The sequence below is a fragment of the Herpailurus yagouaroundi genome, unplaced genomic scaffold (genome assembly GCF_014898765.1).
Source record: "Herpailurus yagouaroundi ecotype Mexico unplaced genomic scaffold, PumYag 141, whole genome shotgun sequence".
NCBI classification, from domain to species: Eukaryota; Metazoa; Chordata; class Mammalia; order Carnivora; family Felidae; genus Herpailurus; species Herpailurus yagouaroundi.
Genome location: NW_024412396.1, coordinates 50,563,672 through 50,577,253, shown reverse-complemented (window position 1 = coordinate 50,577,253; position 13,582 = coordinate 50,563,672). Strand labels below are relative to the sequence as shown.

The 13,582-nt window shown below is 51.6% G+C and overlaps 1 protein-coding gene across 2 annotated transcripts in view; it reads right to left on the bottom strand.

Moving 5' to 3' along the window:
• Positions 1-13,582, bottom strand: part of ESRRB (estrogen related receptor beta) — a 172,385-nt gene that overhangs the window by 46,560 nt on the left and 112,243 nt on the right. For both annotated transcript variants that reach the window (XM_040477791.1, XM_040477790.1), the window contains exon 2: positions 8,651-9,060. In XM_040477791.1, the coding sequence (XP_040333725.1) occupies positions 8,651-9,060 (410 nt within the window). The remainder of the gene's footprint in view (positions 1-8,650; positions 9,061-13,582) is intronic.

Sequence of the window (13,582 nt, the reverse complement as noted above, 5' to 3'; positions counted from 1 at the left end):
CCCCCCACAGTCTCAGATTAGCAACCTGGGTGGGGCTGGAAATTTGCATTTCTAACAGGCTCCCAGGTGCTTCTCCTCTGGGGACCACACTTTGAGAACCACTGCTCTAGAGGATCTCATTAGATCCCCAAACCCCACTCAGCTAACACTCTGGAGCCCTAGGCCCCGAGTTCCAACTCTCCAGAGTAAAACCTGTGAACTGATCAAACTCAACATGTCCCAAACTTTGTCCATTGCCCCAACCCCTTGCCCCTTTGTCCTTGTCCCAGCCTATCCTTCTCCCATTAGGAATATTCTTCTTTCTTGGTTTCCTTGCCGTCAAATAACCTCGCCAGCCCCCTAGCAGCCTAGGGGTGTGAAACCTAAGGGGCAGTCTCAATCCAGCCACTGTTCATTTTATACTGTATCCACTTCCAGAAGTTTCTCAAGTCCAACCTCTCCTTTTAACCCTTCTGCCACTGCTGGCTTGGATGCCTCCAAATGGATGGGCTATGAGAATCCGCTTCCTAACCGGACTGCCTGCCCCTAGACTCTCCCACGTCCAGACCATCTTCCCCGAATTACCTTGCCAGAATTAACTTGCTAAAATGAGATCTCATTAATTCTCTGCTCAAAAACCTTCACTGGCTTCCTGTTGCCAAGCACAAGCAGCAAAAACAATTATTATCTATTTAAGAGTTATATGCCCGGCACTAAACTAAAAACGTCACGTGCATGACTCATCTGATGTCTGCAATCTGCAATGACGTTCCAGCACCAGAACGGCTTATCAGCCCCATGACTCCCATTTCATTGACTGGGAAATTAAAGCCCAGAGAAACTATGTAACTTTACCAAGATGACCAAGAAAGAAATTGTCAAATTGGGATTCTAAGACAGGTCACACCCCCTCGCATCTTGGCGTTACTCCATACTCTTCCTTCACAAAGCCTCCGAAGCCTGTGCCATCCAGCCTCCTGCTGCTTTCCCCACCAGCCCGTCCTCTGCCACCGAGCCCCCCCCCCCCCCGCTCCGCCCCCCAGCAGAGCACATCTGCTCCTCTGGGCCCCCGACTCCTGTTCTTTCTGCCAGGCATGCTCACCTTTCCCTCCTGTTTGCACGGAATTCCTCGGAGATGCCCCCCACCCCCCCACCCCCCCCAGGCTCTGTCTCACCTGACTTGCACTCTGGCTGTGATGTGGTCTTTCTCTCATTTCCCCCAGTGCCCTGCAGACAGCAAACTGTTTGCAGGTTTCACTGACTCTTTTCGTACAGATGAGGAAACTGAGACCAGACGACACAAGTCCCTGCCCAAGGTCAGCCGGCTGGTCAGTAGCCGGGCTGGGATAGCGACCTGGTCCCGACCCCCACTCACTTCTAGCTCTGTCTCTGCAGCCCCCTTGCCTCATGCCCCGTGGGATCCCCAGCCTCATTCTCCAGGACAAAAGGCCTGGAGGTGATCCAAGGCAGGATAACCCATCAATCATCTCCCTGCCCCTTCCTTGGGGAGTTTCCTTCCAAGTCTGCATCTGGGCCCCTGGTGAACAAACAGAAGCAGCGCCTGCCAGGCCTTCTTTCTTACTTGCTCTCGTCTGAAGTCACAGACCCAGGAGCTGCTCCAGGGGCCTCCTGGTGACCTTCTAAGTTGGCCTCATGCCCTGGGGACGTAGGGAGGGCTACAGGGTGGCTTTACCCTCCCCTCAGCAATGTGCGTTCATTTATTCATCAGTGGCTTCCACTCCTAGAAGAAAATCCAAGTACAGCATGCACCAAGCCTCCCCCCACCACCCAGACCCGGGACTTGGCCAGCCTCCCCAGCCCCATCTCCTTCCCTGTCTCCCTCACTCACACCAGCCACACTGGCCCTCCTTCTGGTCCTGAAGCACATCAGCTGTTTCCTCCACCTGGAGCGCTGGCCCCAGGATTCTTCCACATGCTTTGCCTTATCTTAGAAGTCATCTTCTCAGCATGGCCTTCCCCATCTTCTGTCTAAATTAGACCCCTCTCGTCTCATCATTGGCTCTTCTCTTTCACAGCACCTGCCTCAAGTCTGTCATGATGCATCTTTACCCGCTATCGTGTTTTCTGTCTGTCTTCCCCCCAGACGGCAACCCCACGGGGTAGGGGCCCTTGATCCACTCTCAACCCAGCTCCCAATACGGTGGTTGCGACTCAACCAATATTCAACAAAGAACTGAGTAACGGCTTCATAAGCTCAAGCGTGAGGCAGGTGTGTCCCCCAAACACTGTCCTTTAGAAAAGAAGTCACTTAATATCTGAGACTTTGTGACATCTCAGAACAGAGGTGCTATGTCCACCACCTTATATCGACCAACTGCTCCAAGACCTCAATCAATGCTCATCGTCCAACCGAATCAGTAACAAGGGGGTAAAGAGACTTCACACAAATTTAGTTATTCCCGGGAATCTGACCTCACATGTTGAGTGTCAAAAAGCAGTCGAGTACCTCATACACTGTGGAAATCATGCTTATACATCGACACAAATAGAAAAGAACTGCTCTGATGGTCTAGGAACTATACTTACAGCTGCAAAATGACATTTTTAGAAGCACACACATACTCCTAAAGTTTTAAGTAACTAAGACAGGAGTAAAGACAGGGTGCTCTGAAACACTGTTGAATGACTCAGGAAGTGGCCCTAGAAAAGGCAAAGACACTTTAGTCAAAGGTCTGTGTGACAAGTTTGATAACTTCGCTTCACAAAATGTGAACAGAGGGGCGCCTGGGTGGCTCAGTCAGTTAAGCGTCCGACTTAGGCTTAGGTCATGATCTCGCCGTCCGTGAGTTCAAGCTGTGTTGGGCTCTGTGCTGACAGCTCAGAGCCTGGAGCCTGTTTCAGATTCTGTATCGCCTTGTCTCTCTGCCTCTCCCCTACTCATGCTGTCTCTCTCAAAAATAAAAAATAAACATTAAAAAAAAAATAAAATATTTAAAAAAGCAAAACGTGAGTAGAAAAAAGTTTTTCAAAAATTACAGTATTTTTACATAATGTGATTTGAAGTATACAAGTATAACTAAAATTAACACATTGTTTTAAGTAGACGTTTGACTATTTTATCTAGATCCCTGCAAGTTTCCATAGGCAAACTGGCCAAACTAGTTTGTCCTCGTGGGGAATACGGGGGATCGCTTTGGGGGGACCACCTTCCATGTGGACACACGGAGAACTTCCTAGGCACCAGGCACTGTGGGAGAACATGGGGTGTGGTGAAAATCAAAGTAAACGTAACCCCTGTTCCCTAGGAACTTAGCATCTCCTTGGGGACCCAGTCAGATCATAGCAAGAACCATGCAGTATGGTAACTGTTGTCGATGTGCTGGCAGAAGGTATCCAGGAGCACCCAGGAGGGGCACTATCTATGTCAGATGAGAGGGCTCGGAAGTGGAAAAAGGCTTCCCCAGAGGAAACGCCAGCTATCTGGAGACCTAAGGACAAAAGTAGGGCCTGGAGGTTGGGGGAGGCAGAGTAAGGAGAAGAATGTATACAAAGTCTAGAAAGTGATGGTGCGTGACGAGGTCTGGGAACTGGAAAACAGAGCAGTCAGGCGGACCCGCAGCTCACTAGGGAGCATGGCAGGGGTAAAGTTACCAGGACAATGTGGGGCAATCCCCGAGGACATCCTCAATCACGCTCTGGAGCCATGGCTTACCCATAAGCAAGACAGGAGACCGACACGTTCAGACATTGGTTCAGAAAGGTCTCCCAGGCAGCACAGAAGAAAACAGACTGGGAAGGGGCGATCCTGGCAGCCAGGGAGACCAGACTAGAAGCACAGTGGTCGGTGGTGGCCCGGAACAGAGCAAGGCGAACAGAGAGACGCATTAGGCCAAGGGACATGAAGGAAGGAGATGGAATTGGACATGACTGTGGGGACGCTGGTCTGGGATGGGGGGCAGGAAGTCGAGTTCCAGGTTAAGACCCACTTCTGGCCTGCACACCAGGGAACCGACAACTGGGACACAAGGAGAGACGTCTAAGGGCAGGTAGGACTTGTTGCATTTGGGAGCTTCCAGAACATCCAAGTGGAAATGTTTTGTAGGTGCTGAAGGCTCTGGAGCGCAACGGGGAGGCTGAACTGGGACTCATTCATCACAAGCCCAGGCAGGAGCAGATACAGATACAGGGCAGTAAAGCGGGTCAAGAACTGAGAAGAGGAAGGGAAAGGGGGGCTGGAAGCTGGAAGTTGAGAGGGTGTGGGTATCGGTTTGTTTTCTTTGTCTTAGATTGCAGATACCACAAGTATTTCAATGCAGAAGGGAGGAGGCTAGGAAGTGAGAGGGTAAAAGAGAGGAGATAGTGGGTAGGAGGGTCTCCAGAAGTGGGGCGGGGATGGATTCACCCAGAGCCTGGGGCAGGAGACCATCCCTCGCAAGGGGCAGTGGGTAGTTCGGCTGGCAACAACTGAGGACATTCCCATCGAGGGCTTCCAGTCTCCCAATGGAACAGGAGGCAGGGTGACAGGGTCAAGGTTTGGGGGTATGTCTTGGAAAAGTCCCCCAGGTGGCTCCCTAAAAGGCCACTTCATCTGGTACTCATTACAAAGGTTTTCATTACTGTGAGGTCAGTATCATAGTCCAGAAAGGAGCTCCATCTCTCAGGGCCAGACTCACATTGGCCAAATTCCAAAACCTGACATATAAGCCCAGGGATACACATTCAAGTACAAAGAGAAACTGATGTGCCTAACCTACAAGATCACCCTCAGCTTCCCACCCGGGGGGGGGGTGGGTAGGGGGCTGATCAATCCTCTTTGATGAGCACATTTTTTTCCCCCTTAGATATGCTAGTAAATTCCGTCAGGTTGAGGATTATCTCCTTAGCTGTGGAGCCACTGGGTCCCTTCGGGAAGGTGCCTTTTTTGCATCTAAGCTCATCTGTTCTTGGTGTCCTCACCATCTCCAGCATGGACGACAAACTCCCTTTCACACAGAATCGGGCAGGCAAAGTTGCACTAAACACTGAACGTGCACTACTAGGGGTTTGATCCTAAGCCCCAGGAGGACAGAGGGACTGTACCTACCTTGTTCAATGCTGTAGTGCAGGAGAGCACACATTTTTTCTGTAAAGGGCCAGACAGGAAATGTTTTAGGCTTTGTGGCATCCTGCTGTTGGAGCACCAAAGCAGCCAGGTTCTACGTGAACGAATAGGTGTGGCAGTGTCCTAATCCAACTTGATTGACAAAAGCAGGCTTCAGCCTGTAGGCTATTCTCAGCCCACCTCTCCCGGCCCCTTCCCCCAGCCCCACAGTGCTCCCACCTAGCACAGCCAAGCACGCAGAGCGTACTCAATAAATGTTTATAGAAAAGAAATGGCTGGGGGTCCCTGGCTGGCTCAGTCGGTGGAGTGTGCGACTCTTGATCTTGGGGTTGTGGGTTCGAGCCCCACGCTGAGTGTAAAGGTTAAAAATAAAATCTTAAAAAAAAAGAACAGCTGTCTGAGGGTTTTTTCCTCAAGTCTATCATGACATCCTTGTTTCTATAAACTTCTTTCCATATTGATGTAAGCATGGAATTGAGAGACTGAAGGGATCTAAGGAGACAGAATATGAGCTAGCATGACTTTAGAGCTTTGCCCAAGCATTTATATCAATTAGTGAATGGATCGTTCTGTGATGAGAGGCCCTCAGTCCGAGTTATCAGGCTTTTAAAACATGGTCTGAATATCCTCTTTATTTTTTTTTCAGGTTTATTTAGAGAGAGAGTGGGGGAGGGGCAGAAAGAGAGGAAGAGAGAGAGAATCCCAACCAGGCTCTGCGCTGTCGGCCAGGAGCCTGACGCGGCGTTCTCACTCACAAACTGTGAGATCATGACCTCAGCTGAAGTCAGACACTTAACCGACTGAGCCACCCAGGATGCGCAGACGCTTAGGGGACTGTACCCTGGTTTGGAGCCTTAGGCTAGGCCTGCAAACTCACTCAGCTCTAAGCTTTAGACGCCAGGGTCTGGAGGGCAGGTGCTACGGTCTTTCTCTCCTGCCCCCCACCAGTACCTCTCTCAGAACACTCACACGGTACCCGCTGGTCTTTGTGAGGCTGTCCAATTACTGGTCTTCCTCTTTATACTTTAACTATGTTTCCACATTTTCTACAACCATTATGTCCAGAAACAACAGTCAAAATCCACGTTAGAACAAAACCAAAGACTTAATGAAATGACTAGAGCAAACCATCAGCTTTACAGTGTACTTTTCCGGGTTCTAAACAGAAACCTCTTCCCGGTTGTAAAGGAGAACCAGAACTTGTGACAAAGGACAGAGACAAGAGCAGCTGAGCTCCGAATGCACGAAATGCTGCTCTTTGTCCTCTGACTTCTAGGAAAAGATCATTATCCTCTTTGTGGAGCAAATAATTAAGACTGTTTACAAATCCTTCAAGTGGGCTTTTGAAGTGCTGAGGGCACTCTCAGCGCCCGGGCCTCTGCGGAGGGAGAGCAGGGTTTCTGAGTCTGCCCCAGCCTCTACTTTCAGAAAATCTGATCCAGAACCCTCCAGAACCCTCAGTGAAGAACCACATGGAGTGAAGAAAACGGGATTGTCTCCTAAAAAGCAATTTTTCAAAAGCTGACCTCAAAGAATCTAAAAAATCTTACCGAGACCATTTCCTGATCTGGGAAGAAAACAGTTGCCGTCTCAGTGACTTAAACTGGTGGAAACATGTCATGTTTATTGGTCAGATACCCAATGATACAGATTGGCTCTCAGACTGGAGGTTTTCAACCCGGCCGAGGCCGGAGACTCCCAATTAATCACACAGTGCTTTTCAAATTCCGAGATTCCAGGGTGTCCTCCCAGACTCAGGAGTGTGAAGCTGGCAGGGACCGAAAAGTGTGCGCGCACCGTGCTAGAGTCTAGCACAGTGCCTGATGTGAACACAGTCCGTAAACGCTCGCTAAAAGCAGTGCATATCATGGCTCCTTCTCAGGAAGGTGTAAAGAACCCGAGTCTGGGGTTCTAGGAAAATGTAATTTTAACTTCATTCTTTGTAATTTTAGCTTCATTCTTTGGTACTGGTTGAATTTTTACCTTTTTTTTTTTAAGGGTTCACTTAAAAAAATAACTATTATCTGTAACTAAGATAGCCAAAATAATTTAAATCCTAAATCAAAATACACCGTTTTACTTACATCTATGTAATTACAAAAGCCCACCGTGTACGATAAAACAAAGTGTGTGTGTCTTAGTAATAATACCGTCGTAAGTAATATGGTAAAAGTGAAAATCGTACCTGCAAGCATTTATTTAGCACTTACAAAGCACCAGGCAATATTATAAGTGCTTTGTACATACCAACTCACTCTTCTTTTAACATCTCTATGTGAAGAAAGAATGAGAGCATCGCACCTTACCGAGAAGGACATGAACCCAGAGGGAAACCGAGGCAGCATGCCCAGGGGCATCTAGCCGTAACGGATGGTGCTGTCTGATCCAGGAACCCGCTGGGCAACCACTACACCACAACGTCTCAACTAACAGGGAGAACTGGAAACATGGCCAATCTTAAGGCCCTCAACTAATTTAATGAATAAATAGTCACAAGAAATTTAAACAAATATTTGTTGAACGAAGACACGGAGAGTCATCCCAGGAAAGCTCAACCTGACTCTTCCAAAAATGAAATGGGAAAGGGGGGGAGGGAAGACACCCTGAGGACAGCCAGGCAGGGCCAAGGGACGGGACAGGTGTCCCTGGGTTTGGTCCAGCCTGGCTGCAGTTTCTGTCCCAGTGGAATGGCATCACCCCACTTCAGTTCCATGCACGAGGGGGGCTGTTTGTCCATCCACAATCAACAGCACCTACAGCAATGGCTGGTGCTTAGTGGGTGCTCAGTGGACTCCTGATGAAACGAATGGCCCAAGTGCTCTGCCCATGGCCTCCTGCAGTAACACCCTTGGCTACCACGTGCCAGGTTCATTCCTCTGGCTGGACCCTGTGCCATGAACTTGATAACGGCTCTGGGAGAGTGTTCTCATCATCATCCCCCATTTAACTCAGGGCGACTTTCCAGAGGCCACCCACCAAGGCTCTTGCACACCTTCATAGGAATCAATCACTCACATACCCTCTGAAAGAGGCCGCCACCCTCGCTTGTGGCCATCAGAACACAGTGCCACACAGGCGCACTGCAACAGCCCTTGAAGACAGGCCATGCGGCGATCAGACAGGGTGAGTGGGTTTCCCTTGCTCTGATGGCCTGGCTCTTTCCCAATTGAGAAAATATTTGTGTTTCATTTGTGCCCTTAAAAGATCAAAACAACAACTCTTTCTATAGCAAGGAAGTCTGGAACTGCAGGGTAAAATAACATGATTTTCTCCCCCAAAAAGCAGCTCGTTAGGGACACGCTCTTGACCGTGTTCCCCACACCAGTGAGAGGCGCATGCACAGTGCATTTGTGTGGGGGTTTCCCGGGGTTTTCTGGGGCACCACAGGGGCGTGCCTGCGTGTCAACGACAGTGCTGGAGGTAGAGTCTCGTGGGGAATCCCGAATGAGAAACCCTGAGAGGCGGGAAAGGGGCTCTACCAAACCCCTGCTGTAGCCGCGCGCGGGGACGACCCGGCAGCTGGCGGGAATCACCGGGTTTCCCCGCTGCACCTGCAGGCAAGGGCGCCCCTGCCCGCGCCCACCCAGCCCCTGCCCTGCCTTCACGCACCTTGGATGGTCCTCTTGAAGAAGGCCTTGCAGGCCTCGCAGGAGGCCACGCCGTAGTGGTAGCCGGAGGCAATGTCCCCGCACACGAGGCACAGGCGCTTGGGGATGGCGTTGAGCATGTACTCGCACTTGATGGCCGAGTCCTCCATGAGGCCGCTGGCACAGTCCTCGTAGCTCTTGCGGCACGGGGTGCCGCCCAGCCCGGCGCCTGCGAACATGGGCGGCGAGTCCAGACCGTTGGCGTGGGCGCCCAGGGCCAGGCCGAAGCCCCCGCTGGCGTCGGACGAGCCGCTGGGGCTGTGGTGGCTGAGGGCGTCGATGCCCGAGGACGGGCTGGACGGCTCTGTCTTGATGAAGGAGCCGCAGCTGGAGCCCAGGTGCCGGTCGTCCGCGGACATTCTGTTCAGCAGCCTGCGGACACAGAGCACGGACAAGTCAGCTCTGCGGAGGGTGCGGTGGGTGTGACGCCGGACCCAGGAATTAGCTCTGGGCTCCGGGCACCGAGTGGGCGGGGCGGCTGGGAGGGGCTGAACGCTAAGGCGTTGGTGAGATAAAATGCTGGCCCAGAAGGTCAACTGGTCAGGACACTGCACAGCCCAGATCAAGTTTCTGGCATTACCCCCCAGAACCTTCTGAGTCCTCAAAGAGAAAACTAGGGTTTTATTTTATTTTACATTATTATTTTTAATAAGGAGGGAGAGGGAGACAGAATCCCAAGCAGGCTTCACACCCAGGGTGCAGCCTGACGCGGGGCTTGATCCCCTGACCGCTGAGATCATGGCCTGAGCCACAATCAAGAGTCTGACATTCAAACCACTGAACCACCCAGGCGTCCTTTAAAACTACGTCTGTTGGGGCGTCTGGGTGGCTTAGTCAGTTGAGCGTCCGACTTCAGCTCAGGTCATGATCTTGCAGTCTGTGAGTTCGAGCCCCATGTCGGGCTCTGTGCTGACAGCTCGGAGCCTGGAGCCTGCTTCCGATTCTGTGTCTCCCGCTCTCTCTGCCCCTCCCCCGTTCATGCTCTGTCTCTCTCTGTCTCAAAAATAAATTAAAAAAAAAAATAAATTAAAAATAAATTAAAAAAAAAAAACAAAAAACAACTACGTCTGATCGATAAACTTTAGATTAGGCACCCCAGCTCTCTGCAAATTGCTGGCATAAGGGTGACAGACAAAATAGCTGGCCAATCTTCCTGCACAACAAAAGTACATGGTGGCCGTGGCTGGAAGTCTGAGCGTGCTAGGCCCTGGCCCAGACCCCCTCAGTGCTGTGACCTGATAACCCCTTTCACCCAGCTCCACTGAGGCATTGGGTAAGTCCAAGCTTGGTGCTTCCCCAATATGCCGCCATCACTGAGACTGGGACCAGACACACCACCAAGGCACCTGGCCAGGGCAAGAGGCAGGGCTGGTGGCAAAAGCTGCTCTCTGGGGTTTGCCTCTGGCCCAGGGCACATCTGGAAGGTGGCTCCAGGCCCCCTCCCCCTCCCCGTCCCTAACCCTTCAGCAGGCTGGCTTCCCAGCCCCACCCGGCCCCAGAGACTGTGTCTCCAGGAAGTGACCTGAGGGGGCCCCTTCCAGCCTTAGGTCCTCGCATCCCTAGCAGTTTCTTCACCCTACATTTCAAGCTCTGAGCGTTCCTACCTCACCCACAGAGGCAAGGGAGCATTACCAACATGACAAGGTCACTGTGAAGGGTCCTAAAGGTTACCTAAAATGAAAGTCCCTTCTCCCAGAACCATGCTGGGTCCGCCTGTCCTTGACCTGGCCTGGCTGTGTGGAGGCAAGGAGCTGGCCAAGGCTTATGCCCGTGGAGCAGGTGAAAGGAAAGAGAGAAAGATCTTGGAGAAGGAAAAGGGCTGAATGATCAGTGGTATGGCCGCATTCGCAGAAAGATGGAGGGGTCTCAGTACCGGAGGGTCCGCTGGGTAGCAGCCATGGTCCACGTCTAATAATGCCCAGAGGGAGCCCCTGTTTCCTGAACGGTCCTTTGAGGAAAGGACTGGTCACCACCAGGGAAAGGGCTGCTTTGCAGCACCCACAAAGCCCACCCCCACACCACCAAATGCAATCTCACGATGGGAGGGGCCGCCGTCCCTGGTGTCACTAATGATTTCATAGTTAGTACACCTCCCGAGGGGATGTCCCATCCATCTACATTTGAACATCTGCAGGGACAGGGAACGCATTGCCCCACAGGTGGTTCTAATCAGAAACCGGGAGCTGCAGATAGAAAGATAAAAGATCCATGTGAGGTTACTACTCTCAAGTTTATCTATTGGAATGCAGCGTCTAAAGATAGAGGCTCTCAGGTCTCTTCTGTTCCAAATGTAACGTTCCCAAGTCCCCTGAGACGCCCTCCCACAAGCACCGTGTTTCCCTTATATCGGCAGAGGGTGCCCTAGTTGAGGGTCTCCTCTGGGTCCTTTTATAGCTCTGGCTGGTGCGCTGTGATCGTCCTGGGTTCCATATGACCACCTGCCTCCCCTCCATCCACCAGCAGGTCCCTGGTATGTCCACAGGAAATGCCATCAGCCTGGCAAGGCACAATCCAAGCAGAAAATCTGCCCTGGTAGGCACCTTTGGGTTACCTCCCCACAGCGTCTCTGCACAGGGCAGGCAGGGAAAGCTGACCAGGGGTCCTTCCACCTGTAATCCTCTCCTGCCCACTGCTTTAGGCTCTGCGGGTCACAGGAACACCCCAGGCCCACAGTGACAAATCCTGCCGAGGAGATGGCTCCCAGACTCCAGCCCCCCCCCCCCACCCCTCCCTGAAACTCAAAAGAACTCCAGAGGTTTCGGGAGATACACTTGACATTAATGGTAATTATAGCCACAGCACTAGTCCCCCTACCCCCTTATCTGCAGTGTCAGTTACCCGACGTATCACCAGGTCAACAGAAGCCTAACACCACGTCACAACGCCGACGTCATCCACCTCATTTGGTCTCTCTCTAAAAGTAGGCCTTTTGTCATCTCATCCTCGGAGACTCCAGGGGCTGAAGGAAGCAAACTTGACCCTGGCCTCCGAGCGGCACAGAAGTCCAGCCACTACTTTACTGCCCGCATCCCAGTTGTGTGTGTTTGGACAGGGGCAGGGTCCGAGGACTTCATTCCTCTTCTCTTTCCCACGACCGGGATTTTGGCACCCCATCCCCACCCTGCCCAGGATGTCTTATCTAGGGAGAGGCCACACCTATTCCAGCCACCTGCTGTGTGCCAAGTGCTGGCCAGAGGACAGGAAAGGTCATGACACACACAGCCCACAATCTCAAGAACTTCGTTCTCAGGGCGCCTGGGTGGCTCAGTCGGTTAAGCGGCCGACTTTGGCTCAGGTCATGATCTCACAGTCCGTGTGTTCGAGCCCCGCACTGGGCTGTCTGCTGACAGCTCAGAGGCTGGAGCTGCTTGGGATTCTGTGCCTCCCTCTCTCTCTGTCCGCCTCCACTCACGCTCTGTCTCTTTCCACCAAAAAAATGAATAAACGTTAAAAAAAATCTTAAAAAAAAAGAGCTCATTCTGTCTCAGGAAGAGCAGACTAAACAAACACAAGTGTGCAGAGCACCAGAAAGAGCCAGGGGGTACTACCCTCACAGGGGCGCCCTTCCCCCCCCACCCCCACCCCCGGCTCCCACCGCTGGCCCCACCAGTCTTCATTCATTCACTTGTTCATTCATTCATATTTGCGGACTGAATGAACACCCCCTCCAGGGGGGGCACAGCTTCTTTTCTGTGTGGAAGATTCCTTCCAAACTTTTCTGTTTTTTCAAGCTTAGGAGTCGCCGGGTCTGTCCTCTGCCCCAGAGGCTGGCCTAGACCAGTTTAGTGGCCATCCACCAAGAGCGGTCACACTCTGGATGCCTCCTTTTCTACCACAGCCTTTTAGTCCTCACAGCCTATCTGCCAGACATGATCATCCCCACTTTACAGAAGAGAAAAGCTGGAGCTTAAAGCTTGTCCCAGGTCACCTGAGGGACAGGAGAAGCTTGGACCTGAACCGGCCCTGTCTGACTACAGACGCAAGCTCTTTCTTCTGTGGCGCTCTGCCTCCCGTCAAACCAGGCCTCTGAAGGACCTGCCTCCAGCAAGAGCCTCAAGCTTAAAGCCCTCAAAACGTGCAGAGAAGAGCTCCAAAGCCCAGAACCTTCCTCACAGCCATTTCTTGACCTGCAGTGTGAGAGTCGAGAACTCTCTGGGGGCACAGAACCCTTCTAGGCTACCGGGTCCTCGATGCACCAGGCAAGGGACAAAATTCGCTGGAGAGGCCAGACCCTCCACGAAAACCTTGTGTCCAACTCTCCTGACCTCTGGCACATCGTTCATGCATTCCAAATTAAAATTTAAAGGATGGGAAAGAAAGAAGCCCAGGAGGTGGGGGAAGAAGAACCGGCCGGGGAAGCTAAAGAATAGAAAAAGCATTTTTTTTTAACGTTTATTTTTTTAAGAGAGAGAGAGACAGAGAGAGAGAGACAGAGAGAGGGAGTAAGAGTGCAAGCAAGGGAGGGGCAGAGATAAAGAGAGACAGAGAATCCGAAGCAGGCTCCAGCCTCCAAGCTGCCAGCACAAAGCCCAACGCGGGGCTTGAACCCTTGAACCGTGAGATCATGACCTGAGCCAAAGTCAAGACGTTCAACCAACTGAGCTACCCTGGAGCCCCTATAAAGAGCATCCTTTAAAACGCTTTTTAGGGGCGCCTGGATGGCTCAGTTGGTTAAGTGCATCCTACTTCAGCTCAGGCCATGATCTCATGGTTTGTGAGTTTGAGCCCCATATCAGGCTCTCTGCTGTCAGCACAGAGCTCCCTCTCTGCCCCGTTCCCCTCCCCCTCCCCCTCTTTCTCAAAAATAAACATTTAAAACAAATAAACTGCTCTTTATTTTTTAAAAAAAATTTTTTTTTCAACGTTTTATTTATTTTTGGGACAGAGAGAGACA